This window comes from Salvelinus sp. IW2-2015, linkage group LG35 (assembly GCF_002910315.2).
Source record: "Salvelinus sp. IW2-2015 linkage group LG35, ASM291031v2, whole genome shotgun sequence".
NCBI classification, from domain to species: Eukaryota; Metazoa; Chordata; class Actinopteri; order Salmoniformes; family Salmonidae; genus Salvelinus; species Salvelinus sp. IW2-2015.
The window spans coordinates 9,945,653-9,959,476 of record NC_036874.1 but is presented as its reverse complement, the minus strand read 5'-3'; the positions used below and the strand labels follow the sequence as shown (position 1 = coordinate 9,959,476).

Below are 13,824 nucleotides of genomic sequence, written 5' to 3'. Positions count from 1 at the left end.
AGTTTGATTGGAGTTGTGAAGGTAGAGTATACCAGGTAACTTTTTAATATAACGTTTGCTACACAATGGGGGATTTCGTCAATGTATGTGTTGGTCCTCCTCATGTTTTCTTCATTGAAACCCCCTTTAGTGAGATCTGATATCACTCTTCAGTCTGGTACAAACCTAATGAATTTCAAAACAAGCTTTAGTTTATTCAGCCAGTATATCTTTTAATATTTATGCATTTGTTATAGAAATGCAGTCCAGAGCTCACTCATAGGTGTGTTTCAAGAGCAAGCCCACATCTCACTATGTGGAAAATATTGTTCACAAAATAATGTTTAAAAATAAGACCCTGAAAGGCCTCAAAGACAGACCATTAAACACTGTATCGGGAAAGGGACAAATAGCCATAAATCATTTTCATCACTGACCTCCCAAAACAAAACAAGCAGGTTTCTCCTCCACCTCACTATCGTGTCCACAAAGCGTGGGAGCATCCGTTTGTCAAAAGTGGCGTTGGGTAATGAATATTAATGTGCTCAGATGTCAGGGAAATTAATTGGCGAGGCGGGTAAACGCCACATTATCTTTAGGGCTGAAGTATTTAGCGGTATATCAGTGCCCGTGAGCTCCTCTAATGAAAAGCAGAGGTCAGGGAAGAGAAATGGCTACGGAGAGCAGATATGAGGAACGGGGAGAGGAACTGCAGTCTCTCTTGATAGTGGGCTCTCAGTGTTGATGCAAAACTTCTGCCAAAGAGCCATTATAACACACATTTTGTGTACATGTGAGTTCATGTATTTTCTGTATGCATTTTGAGGATGTGCGTGTGTGTGTGTGTGTGTTTTAAACTTGTGAACTTGTGTGTGGCTTCGAATGGACAGCTGGCCACAGTGAGATTGTATAGATTAGCCAATGACTTAGCCACTGCTTGTCAAGCTGTGTGTGTGGGTGTCTGTCTGTGTATGTGTGCGTGTGTGCGCATGCACGTGGCTAAGAAAGAGAAGAGTCGCCCATAGCGCAGTCGCCATCTCTCTGTTCCAGTCCAGTGCCTGAGGAAATGTACCCTGATATTAGCTATTAAAGAGCAGATTGTCAGGGGAGCCATGCCTGCACTGGCAGCAGCTGCACAATAGAACAGGCATGGGGCATGGGGGCTAGCTTAGGCTTGTTCAGCCGTCAGTTAACCACTAAAGCTCCCCATGCACGTCTCCTAACCAACAAGGAATTCAAAGATCCAAATCTGTACGCACTGGGTTGGAAAAAGCCCTTACACACAGACATGCAACACAAAGTGGCAAAGCTGATGACTCTGTGCATGAAACCTGCTTTTCACTTGCGTGGAACTATGATTTACTGTAAATACCCTCTTTTGTGAGAAGTTCTGAGGAGGTTTAAAGCTGTAGAAACTTTTCAAAAGGATTTAGTCTGGAGAATGAATTCCAATGAGGAAGGAGGGGCTGAATGAGTCAACGTAAGATCTATGACCCTTGCTGTGAAATATCTCAAAGATCATTTTGCTCTGTTATCCAAATGATAATCACTACCATTACAAATACACTTCTGTATCAAAGCTACTTTATCAAGATCCTAATCACAGTAGATTCAAAACTGCCTCTGTAGTTGGCCTGAAAATCAAAATGAAGAAAGGAAAGAATGCCTCACAACTGCAGGGCCTTGAGGGGTTTCTGTCCTTTAAGTCATGGTGGCATATAATGGGGCTCAATCATTTTAATTAAAGCGCTTAATCCAGCATCATTGAGAAAGGTAATCAGATATCATGGGGCGCTCTGTGATTGCCTGGAAGCCTAACGAGAGTGTAAGGATTTGAGAAGAGCATTTCTGCTCTATCGCCAAAGGAAATCTCCTGGGCAAACTGAGAGCTATAGAGGTATAGAAACAGGTGACATGGGCCTGCCGAGTGGCGCATTGGTCTAAGGCACTACATCGCAGTGATAGAGGTGTTACTACAGACTCTGGTTCATTCCCGGGCTGTTCCACAACCGGCCGTGGCCGGGAGTCACATAGGACGGTGCACAGCGTCATCCAGGTTAGGGGAGGGTTTGGCCAAGGGGGCTTACTTGGCTCATCGCTCCCTAGCTATTCCTTGTGGTGGGCCGAGTACCTGCAGGCTGACCCCGGTCGCCAGTTGAACGGTGTTACCTCTCACACATTGGTGCCGGGTTAAGCTGGCGGGTGTTAAGGAGCGCGGTTAGGCGGGTCATGTTTGGAGGACGCATGACTCCACCTTCGCCTCTCCTGAGCCCATTGGGGAGTTGCAGCGATGAGACAAGATCAAAATTGGGGGGTAAAAACAGAAACATACGACGAAAAATATGGGGAGCTCTCCAAGAGGGTCATGATAGCTGTCTCTTTTCCCCAATCAAATTCCCTTTTTCTTTGTGGCATCCACTCTCTTTCCCTCTCTCTTTAATTGTGTCCCTCTTTTGATTAGATCTCCTCTCTTCCCCTTTCCTTCTGGGGCCCTTGCACTCCCTCCTCTTTCTTTCTTTCACATACTGTATTTTTCATTCCCTCCTCTCTCACTGATGCTTCCTCTCCAATCTCTCTTTCCCTCTCCACGCTCTCTTTCCCTCTTCACGCTCTCGTTCCGTCTCCTTACTCCTTTCCTTATTTACTCTATTACTCTTATTTACTCTTATCTTCCCTTTTCTCTCTCTCTCTCTCCCTCTCTACCCACCCCCCTCTCTGAGCCCATAGCTGTCAGTCCCCACCCGCTGCCTCTCTAGATTGATCACAGTCATTACCTTCATTAATGAGAGGTGATTGAGTTCTTAACAGAGCCAGTTAGGTCACAGCGAGTGGGGATATGGATTACTGGAGCCTTCCCAGAGTAGAGGGCATTTTAGGCCAGCCAAGTACACTATAATCACCTGCTCGCGAAAGGCAAATGGCTCTTTTAATGGCGTTATGGAAGATGAGTGCACTGCAATGCAAGAACAAACACATGCATGTGCCTACATTGCTTTTTGAACAGGCCGCCCTTGATTGAAATGGAGGTGTGTCACTGAAATGGGATTTCCTGTTTAAAAGATGAAGCAACGAAGAGTCACATCCGTGCTTGTGTGTGAACAGTACACAACCACACACATACTGTAAATATAACATACTGTATATACCTACCACAAAAACACATTGTACATAGAGAGAGTACATACTCAAAAGCACATGTATAGAGACACGCATGTGCGCATGCAAGCACAATACATGTATGTTGACAGACAAACTACAAAAACGCATTTAACCCTGCTTTTCAAGGACAAATCAAATCATTATCTTGTGCTGAAAACCTGCCCACAGAAGGAGGTAGGTTGACAGCTCTTGGTCTCTAGTGAGTTGGCTTTGATTGAGTGATTGGCTTAGTGTGAGTGCGGGGTGTTTTGATACCTAGCACTTAAGAGAAGGCTGGGAGTAGCTGGATGATAATTGCAGGGGGGTGAGGGGGCACTGTTATTGTTTTCCTCTTAGCATAAACAGTATTCATCAGTGACAAGGTGAGGCCCACCATCAATTACCATCCAATTAAAGATTCACTCAAATGCTAATTATGGTGGCGTCATGTGATATAACAGAAATATCAAGTATCAACTAGAGTTAATGGTGTATATTGTAATGTGGATATTGTAGAGTATTATGAATTAAATGGTTTGGGGTCATGTGGAACTTCATGTAAAGTTTTCAAATAATTTAATTGAGATCTTATGGAATAAGCAACTACAATTCATGCACTGGAAGATTGATCAATACTCAATGACATTGTCACGGTCGTCTGAAGAAGAGGGAGTGGACCAAAGCGCAGCGTGGTAAGTGTTCATGATTTATTTTTTTAAACAACAAAATAACAAAGAGCAAAACGACAACGAACAGTTCTGTCAGGTGCAGAAACACAAAACAGAAACAACTACCCACAAAAACCATGTGGGTAAAAGCTACCTAAGTATGGTTCTCAATCAGAGACAACGATAGACAGCTGCCTCTGATTGAGAACCACACCCGGCCAAACACAAAGAAATACAAAACATAGAAAAAAGAACATAGAATGCTCACCCAAATCACGCCTAACCAAACCAAAATAGAGACATAAAAAGCGCAAAACCTGAACCTATAGGGGAGGGTCTGGTGGGCATTTCACTGCGGTGGCGGTTCTGGTGCGGGACGTAGACCCCGCTCCACCTCTGGCTTGGCCCGCTTAGGTGGCGCCTCTAGAGCGGGGACCCTCGCCGCCAACCCCGGACTGTGGACCCTTGTGGGAGCTCCGGACTGGAGGGCGTCGCTGGAGGCTCCGGACGGAGGGCGCCTCTGGAGGCTCCGGACTGAGGACGACACTGGAGGCTCCGGACTGGAGAGCGTAGCTGAAGCTCCGGACTGAAGGGCGCCACTGGAGGCTCCGGACTGGAGGGCGACACTGGAGGCTCCGGACTGGAAGGCGTCGCTGCAGGGTCCGGACTGGAGGGCGACACTGGAGGCTCCGGACTGGAGGGCGACACTGGAAGCTCCGGACTGGAGAGCGTAGCTGGAAGCTCCGGACTGAAGGCGACACTGGAGGGTCCGGACTGGAGGGCGACACTGGAGGCTCCAGACTGGAGGGCGACACTGGAAGCTCCGGACTGGAGAGCGTAGCTGAAGCCTCCGGACTGAAGGGCGACACTGGAGGCTCCGGACTGGAGGGCGACACTGGAAGCTCCGGACTGAAGGGCGACACTGGAGGCTCCGGACTGAAGGGCGCCTCTGGAGGCTCCGGACTGGAGGGCGACACTAGAGGCTCCTGACTGGAGGGCGTCGCTGGAGGGTTCAGACTGGAGGGCGACTCTGGAGGGAGGAGACACAGATACAGCCTGGTGTGTGGGGCTGCCACAGGGCCCACCAGGCTGGGGAGACCTACAGGAGGCCTGGTGCGTATAGGAGGCACCGGATGAACAGGGCTGTGGGGGAGCACTGGAGTCCTGGTGCGCAGCCTTGGCACCACTCCTCCAGGCTGAATGCCCACTTTAGCCCGGCCCCTCCAGAGTGCAGGCACAGGTCGAACCGGGCTGTGGGGGAGCACTGGAGATCTGGTGCTTAACACTCGCACCTCTCCATTTGGCTCAATGCCCACTTTAGCCCGGCACGGGCGGAGCAGGATACCCTGGGCCGAAATGGCGCACCGGAGACCAAACGCACTGAGCTGGCACAATCTGCCATGGCTGGATGCCCACTCTCGCATGGCAGTTGCGGGGGGCTGGCATATAGCGCTCTGGGCTATGAGTGCGCACTGGAGACACCGTGCGCTTTACCGCATAACACGGTGCCTGACCAGGCAGTACGCTGTACAGGCAGTGCCAAGCGCCTGACCAGGCAGTACCAAGCAGTACGCTGCTTCCGGTAAGCACGGGGAGTTGGCTCAGGTCTATCGCCTGACTCCGCCAATCTCCCCGTGTGCCCCCCCCCAACATATTTTGGGGCTGCCTCTCGTGCCTGCTGCGCTGCCTTGCCTCATATCGCCGCCTCTCAGCTTTCGCTGCCTCCAGTTCTTCTTTCGGGCGGCGATATTCCCCAGCCTGTCTCCAGGGTCCCTTACTGTCCAATATCTCCTCCCAAGTCCAGGACTCCTGAACCCTCTGCTCCTCCATACCACGTTGCTTGGTCCGTTTGTGGGGGGTAGTTCTGTCACGGTCGTCTGAAGAAGAGGGAGTGGACCAAAGCGCAGCGTGGTAAGTGTTCATGATTTTTTTTATTTTTAACACTTGAACAAAATAACAAAAAGCAAAACGACAATGAACAGTTCTGTCAGGTGCAGAAACACAAAACAGAAAACAACTACCCACAAAAACCATGTGGGTAAAAGCTACCTAAGTATGGTTCTCAATCAGAGACAACGATAGACAGCTGCCTCTGATTGAGAACCACACCCGGCCAAACACAAAGAAATACAAAACATAGAAAAAAGAACATAGAATGCCCACCCAAATCACACCCTGACCAAACCAAAATAGAGACATAAAAAGCTCTCTACGGTCAGGGCGTGACAATTTAATTGTCACAAATCACATTCATTCTTTTACGTTCATCAACACTAATAAATGAACGCATTTTTGTGTTTGTAATTACATACCAAAACTAACGGCTGCTCTCAAAATCACCTTAATAGCAGAAAGTGGATGAATTGCTTGTTCTTGGACTGTGATAAATGTGTGTCTAATGATGTTGTAACTCCCATCAGTATTGTGCTTCTCTGACACGTCTACTGGGATAAATAAGAGCCATACATAGTGGTTCACTAAAATAGCACGAAATAATTCACTATTGATTTACTCCCTTGGCTGGCGATCTTCACTCTGTGTCATTGCAGTAGAGAGAACTGAGAGGAATTGCCATCGATCAGGGGATGCTGCCGAGACTAAAATGTCATTTTGGTAAATGAGGAGCCAGTTCACTGTATTTTTTATAACGACTTGTGTTGTTTCTCTCATCAGATCTTATTGATCCATAGATGACTTTGATCTCTCGACATCAGACAATTATTTTTGGTGCAGTAGTCGTCTTGTAACATGTTAATTGACCTTCCCTGCTGAAATAGCATATCTATCGCCCTCTGCAGATGGCTTTCCAGGTGCCTCGCCACTACCACTATCTCCTGTGCTCACACTGGCTCCAACCCTGAGATCCCTGGCATCAACCCTGGCACCCATGACATCAATGTTACCACCCGTGGCACCTACGCTGGCATCGAGTCCCAACTCATCCACAGGGACAGAGACTACCTCAGCTACAGGATGGGACGACCGGGCCTCGCCCAAACCCAGCTCACCTTTAGAACCAGACATGGAGGTGAAGCAAGAGGCTGAGACGGACGCGGAGACAGAGGAAGAGAAAGCCAGGCGTCTGCTCTACTGCTCGCTCTGCAAGATGGCCGTCAACTCGGCATCCCAACTGGAGGCTCATAACAGCGGTGAGAGACCTGCCCTCCTCGCAGGGTGTCCTGTCCCTGAGGGGCTCAATCGCTAACCCTGCATAGCAGCTCTTAAATAGAGTTCATCTCTTCTGTCAATGAGAAGAACACAGCCAATCATGTCCATCAATTGATTGGTAGGGTCTATTCATTAGCAAATAATGTCAGTGCCTCTCAATGCTGTTTCATAATAGTGGCAAAGGACTGTGGATGCAAATGCTTGAAAGACCTTATTGTGACTCACATTTTCCTATTTTATCGTCCAGGTACGAAGCACAAGACCATGCTAGAGGCCAGGAGTGGTGTGGGCTCCATCAAGTCCTTCCCCCGGCCAGGGGTCAAGAGTAACCTAGCTCCGCCCACCAAGGCAGTCACGGGCCTGCAGAACAAAACATTTCACTGTGAGATCTGCGATGTACACGTCAACTCTGAGACACAGCTAAAACAGGTGAGCTACACCAGGGTGTTATATGAACATTAGCCATTGTATATTATCACAGTTCTATGAGTGAACATTGTGAATTTGGAAATTGTTTGAATTCACTATATTTAAATGTCATGTTCTTATCAGTGGTATAACTGTATCTGTCTCTCTTGGGTTCGTTGAAGTAGTGTCTAATTGGAGATGATTACAAAGCCTACGTAATATAACCTTGAAATGACAGAAAACAGTTTTCAAGCATTGATTACACTAAATGAATAGAAACAAATTAGTAGGTAGGCTTTCAAAACTGGATGAATGGAACATGTCTTAAAGTTTTTTTATATATATATTTGGACTTTTAGAGTGCCGCATTGATCATGCAATTTTGACATATTGCATTTACTGGCAATTTTCGTGTACCTCTACGGCTGACAACCCTTCCAAATCAATTAGTGGTGTTCTGTCCTCCTTGGTCGTATAGAGCCCCCTTAACTCTTAAGGATCCGGACCTTTTTTACAATTTTCGCCTAAAATTACATACCCAAATCTAACTGCCTGTAGCTCAGGACCTGAAGCAAGGATATGCATATTCTTGCTACTATTTGAAAGGAAACACTTTGAAGTTTGTTAAAATGTTAAATTAATGTAGGAGAATATAACACATTAGATCTGGTAATAGATAAGAAAAAGAAAAAAAACATAGTATTTAAAAAACAAATGTACCGTCATCTTTGAAATACAAGAGAAAGGCCATAATGTATTATTTCAGCCCAGGCGTAATGTATATTTTGGCCACTAGATGGCAGCAGTGCATGTGTAAAGTTTTAGACTGATCCAATGAACCATTGCATTTCTGTTCAAAATGTTGTATCAGGACTGCCCAAATGTGCCTAATTGGTTTATTAATACATTGTCAAGTTCATAACTGTGCACTCTCCTCAAACAACAGCATGGTATTCTTTCATTGTAATAGCTACTGTAAATTGGACAGTGCAGTTAGATGAACACAAATTAAAGCTTTCTGCCAATATCAGATATGTCTATGTCCTGGGAAATGTTCTTTTTACTTACAACCTCATGCTAATCACATTAGCCTACGTTAGCTCAACCGTCCCACGATCCTGTAGATCTAGGACCAATCACTTGTAGTCACTCTCTTTCTTACTATATAACCTTACTGTCCTCTCCATCTCTCCTCCAGCACATCAGCAGCAGACGTCACAAAGACCGAGCGGCAGGCAAACCGGCCAAACCCAAATACAGTCCCTACAGTAAACCCCCGAAAAGCCAGGCCACACAACCAGTAAGTCCCTCCTTGTCTCAATACTGACAAAATACAGAATCATAGGAATCACCTAAACAATCAGAAAGTCTCGACTCCACAAATCTATGTCACCAAGATGTGAGAGACACGATTGAGGGTATCTCTTTCTCTTGTTTTGTCATCTAAAACAGTGTTCTTCATTATTTGTTTATTCAATAACCCCTGGATATGAAGTTGATACGGTTTGTGACTTTACAGGCCTAGTAAAAATGAAGGTCTGAGACCAGCATGCTAAAGGTGGAATGTATTGGGGATTCATCTGGGGCCAAATGGCAGAAAAAAATGAGGGAAAAGTCAAGTTTCCATCATGGGTCTCATAAAGTGGCAGACAGAGATAACTTGCGACCAGGCCCAGGGGTTGACAATCTGTGGGAAATGACTCCTCTAAATCCCATCATCAACTGTATTAACCCAGAGGAGACACTTTTATATGGAAAGAGCCAAGATTCCTCCCAGTAGGTTAGAATACATGAGTCAGTTGATTGACAGCACATAACAATTTCCATCTTGGTGTTCAGAGGAAGCTCCATTTCCCTATCACTAATACAGAAGACGATTTCAAAGGGCTCCATTGACCTTCAAACCCATACACTCAGACAATGATTTAGTTTTTGTTCTCTGTCTCTCTCTCTCGCTCTCCCTCTCGCTTTCCCTCTCGCTCTCCCTCTCTGTCTCCCTCTCTGTCTCTCTCTCTCTCTCTCTGTCTCTCTCTGTCTCTCTCTCTCTCTCTCTCTCGCTCTCTCTCTCTCGCTCTCACTCTCCAGGTGAAGCTGACAGTGGGGAAGGAATTGTGCCAACCTCAGATAACCCAGATAATGCCCGCTCACCTGGCAGCATTGGCAGCAGCAGCCATGGGCTCGGCCTTCCCTGGCCTCCGCTCCACCCACGCTCCCTCCCATGGCCCCACCCTTTTTCAGACACAGACCCTCCCTGCTGCCCTGCTCCGCCCCGCCCCCGGGCCTGTCAGGACCTCCCATACACAGTTACTGTTTGCCCCCTACTGACTCACAACCCCACCCTAMAGACTCRATGGACTRCCCATGACGGKCGTGCCACGGAGGTTGTTATGAACCAGAGTCCCCTTCCCTCTGCTTATCCCTCTATACATTTGAACCACAGGCCACCTTCACCAGAATATGGGGATAATAGGCACASAGGWATTGTTTAACCCATACTGKCAGATAAACCCTACTGYGCTGGCCAGARCTCSCGTTATGGATTTCCCAAGGAACCCATCAATGACCCAGAATTGATCAGCGTCCCCTTCCCTCTGCTGTTCCCCCTACATTCAGAGAAGAACCACACCGGAACGAATAACGGCTCAAATAAACAGATGGCCGCGGTGTGTTAGCGATCACCTGCTGGGTGTGAACGATCCAACATGTAGAATCATGGGGAAATAATAGCCGATATTCTGGTCAGAGGCGATAGGACGGCCACCCAAGGCTTTTAACCGTTCGTTGTCCTGGTGTGTATTCTCTGAAGACTACCATCTTCACCAAAACATGTGGACTACAGACAACCTGAAGCATTACATCTGGACTACTGCCCACTCTATTCCATTTGGATTACTACTGCTCTACAGTATTAACCTTGCATCTCCTGTTCCACTGGACTACAGGCCAGTCTCATCATTACTGAGTCATTGACTCATCACAATTCCCTCCTATAGTAGCTAGTACTTAGTAGTACCCACACAGCCACCCACGTTCCTGTGCCATTCTCTTACCCATGAGTCATACCCAAGGACAGGACTTGGAGTTATATTGTACTGCAATAATGTATAAGACAAACCAGTGAACTATGCAGTGTCATTTCTGTCTAATGCAAGGCACAGTTTGAGCTATAAATGTGCTATAGGGATATCATGTTTGTAAAGATAGTGTCGTACTAAGATCATTGCTTCAGTGGAGGTAGCTATCACTCATGTTTGTAAAAAAGACTGGTAAGGATCTCCTCTTTTGCTGTTTGCACTTTAAGTCCCCTCTCTGTTGACGTCTGCAGTGCATTAGATGGCTAGAGTATGTGTTGTAGTTTCTCTTGCATTACGTGTCTGTGTCTGTTAGTGTGTACGTGTTTGTTTCTTTGTGTGTGTGCGTATGTGTGTGGGTGTATATGGGCGTTTGTGTGTGACCTTGCCCTCCACCTTAAAGCCATCCCAGCTGACACCCAATAACCATTCTGAATGACCACGTCATGGGCTCAAGGGACCACTAAGGCTTGTGTATAATATCTGTTAATGTGTAAAAGATGAACAATTTCAAATAAAAGAGTCTTACTTTGTTAACTTTGTTGATGCTACAATTCACCAATGGGACTGTACAGTTGCACATGCATGTAGAAACATGTATGCACTACCGTAAGTCCCTCTGGATAAGAGCGTCTGCTAAATGACTCAAATGTAAAATGCACACACTCCTACATGACATAGTGTCATATAGACATACACCACAAGTGTTTTGTCATGAATCTTGTTCTGGAGGCAGCTCTGCGGAGTGATCACTAGCTGGCACAGCCACAAAGTAATACAATCAGATTTTTTACCTAACCCTAACGTTAAATTAAGACCTAAAAGCAACAAAAAATAATAATAAAATAAATAAATAAACATGCTTTTTTTTTATTTATTTTTTACAATATATCAAATTTGGACATTGCAGCTGGACTATTTAAGGGGAAATCATCCAGTTCTGCCTCCAGGACAAGACTCATGACAATAAACGTCAACCTGCAGCTTGCTTCCCCTTACGAAGTAAAATCATTGACAAACAGGTTTCGGCGCTAGCAATTTGAGCTCACCAAAACACTATAAGTCACCAGGTCAATATTGTAGCCAGTTGTTCAGTCTGTCTGTGGTCCTTTCCATGAACCCATAAGGCTGTGTGTCAATCCCCAGTCTGTAGTATATCTGCCCAAAAGACTCCTGACAACATTCCTGACACACACAACTCCCCTCTCCAGCCAGAGAGAGCTTACTTCCAACCCTAATCCGACTCCCAAAAAAATACAGCAGGCTGCCTGATGACCAGAGAGCAAGTCATTTTTTAAAATGTATTTAAATAGGCAAGTCAGTTAAGAACAAATTCTTATTTACAATGACGGCCTACCCTGGTCAAACCCGGACTACGCTGGGTCAATTGTGCCCCGCCCTATGGGACTCCCAATTACGGCCGGATGTGATTCAGCCTGGATTCGTACCAGAGACTGTAGGGTCGCCTCTTAAACTGAGATGCAGTGCCTTAGAACCCTGCGCCACTCAAATCAAATCAAACTTCATTTGTCAAATGCTCTGAATACAACAACTATAAACTTTACCATGAAATGCTTACTTTACAAGCCCTTAACCAACAGTGCAGTTCAAGAAGAGTTAAGAAAATATTTACCAAGTAGACTAAAATAAAAAAGTAACACAATAAGAATAACAATAAGGAGGCTATATACAGGGGGCACCGGTACCGAGTCAGTGTGCGGGGGTACAGGTGAGTTGATGTGCCTGAGCCCATGGAGTGTGTGACAAATGGGTATTGAGGTTCCTTGGTACCACACAGTACAATACAGAGGGACTTATTTCCAAAATATMATCACCTTACATTTATCACCTGTTTACTYGAACTCKTGAGAAAACCACAGATTGGATTGATGAATTGCTTCATACTTGATGCCAACCAAACTTTAGATATCTTTTGCCCTTCATTTAGAGGGGTGTTAACCTGTCTTTTTCTCTGACAACAGAAAACATTCATTTTATGATTGAAAGAGGGGATTATGAAGAATTTATCTGGTGGGCTGTGGATGGGTAACAGTAGGAGTGTTTATATGCAGTAGCACACACTGCTGAACTAATAGCTGGTKGTTTTCTGTCATCTTAAAAAAGACACAAGTTCATTGCACTATCGCTTCTATTGAGTTGTTTTCCCTTTCTATCCTGTAGGCTGTAGAAAGCGATGCCGTGCTGGAGGACTAATGTACAGGCAGGGAGATGTGTAGTAACAGAGTAGGAACAGGATCTGAAGTCGGATACCCTTGGGACACAAGGGCAGATTCAGACAGCGTGTCTGTCCGTGTTCACCTCGGATTCCACATTATGATAAAMGCCTCAATTAACATTCCATGTCCATGAGAACTTTGATATATTTCTTCCATCAGGTTTTATACAGTTTTGAAACCTGGTGATGTTATCTTAGACTGAACACCTGCATCACATGCCAGTTGGTTTTTACAGTCTCTTCATGTTTCAGCAGACTGCTTTCATGCCTTTCAAGTTAGGATAGGGATTTGATTAGAAGTCCCAGTCGAATACTTTTGTGAGAAGGTAGAAATATTGGAGTGCTCAAAACAACAATTGCAATCCATTAAAATGCATACCTGCCGACCCTAATGTCAAACATAGGTCAGAATACTGATAGAGGTTTTGAGGTTTGGTTTCGAAATGSCACAGAGTACTGTGTCTAAAATGTACAGTAAACCTTTTGTTTTCCTCAGTCTTAAAGAGCTATACAGTACCTTTGACCTTGACAATAARGGTAGTCTTCAAAATGAGAACAAAGCCAACAAGCTTCGGCTTGTTTAGGAATCTATGGTTAKCATGCAGTTCAGATTGACCAAGACACAACAACATTACAAACATGTTTCCCCAAATGTGTTGGAATTAGTTTGTTTGAATGGAACTGAGATCCAAACATAACTTACGGAAAGCATTTACAAGCAACACCGAGGCAAACGAATAGTCCACCTAAGTTCTCTGCTCTCCACATTGTACAGTATAGCTATTGTTGACATCTCCCATTGGCGCCAAATCCACCTTCATTCCGAGGCTTTGTCGTGTCCAATATCAATATGGGGAATCACTGAGTCAGAGGGAGAAGAAATTGGCTCAATTAGTATACAAATAAATAAATAATACTAGTCTACATGATTACTAATGTTGTCATGGATTCATTCCATGCATACAGAAACCCTTACTCTGTTAGCTCAGATTACTACTGGCTGACCCCTCATACTAAATTAGTATTTTRGGTTATACGACCCGCCCTTTGCCTTGCTCTCCTTGGCCACATCAATTATTGAGCCATTCATTATTGGCTCAAACAGATGTCACTCAAGTGAGACGGAGACTGTGACCTTAATGAATAACCTGCTGCC

The 13,824-nt window shown here is 45.5% G+C and overlaps 1 protein-coding gene across 1 annotated transcript in view; it reads left to right on the top strand.

Annotated features, from left to right (window-relative positions):
- znf385d (zinc finger protein 385D) overlaps positions 1–10,969 on the top strand; it is a 44,174-nt gene extending 33,205 nt beyond the window's left edge. Inside the window, exons 5-8 of the mRNA XM_023980138.2 lie at positions 6,584–6,934; positions 7,201–7,382; positions 8,560–8,661; positions 9,447–10,969. Of these exons, the coding sequence (XP_023835906.1) occupies positions 6,584–6,934; positions 7,201–7,382; positions 8,560–8,661; positions 9,447–9,686 (875 nt within the window). The 3' untranslated portion in view covers positions 9,687–10,969. The remainder of the gene's footprint in view (positions 1–6,583; positions 6,935–7,200; positions 7,383–8,559; positions 8,662–9,446) is intronic.
- Positions 10,970–13,824: the final 2,855 nt, after the last annotated feature.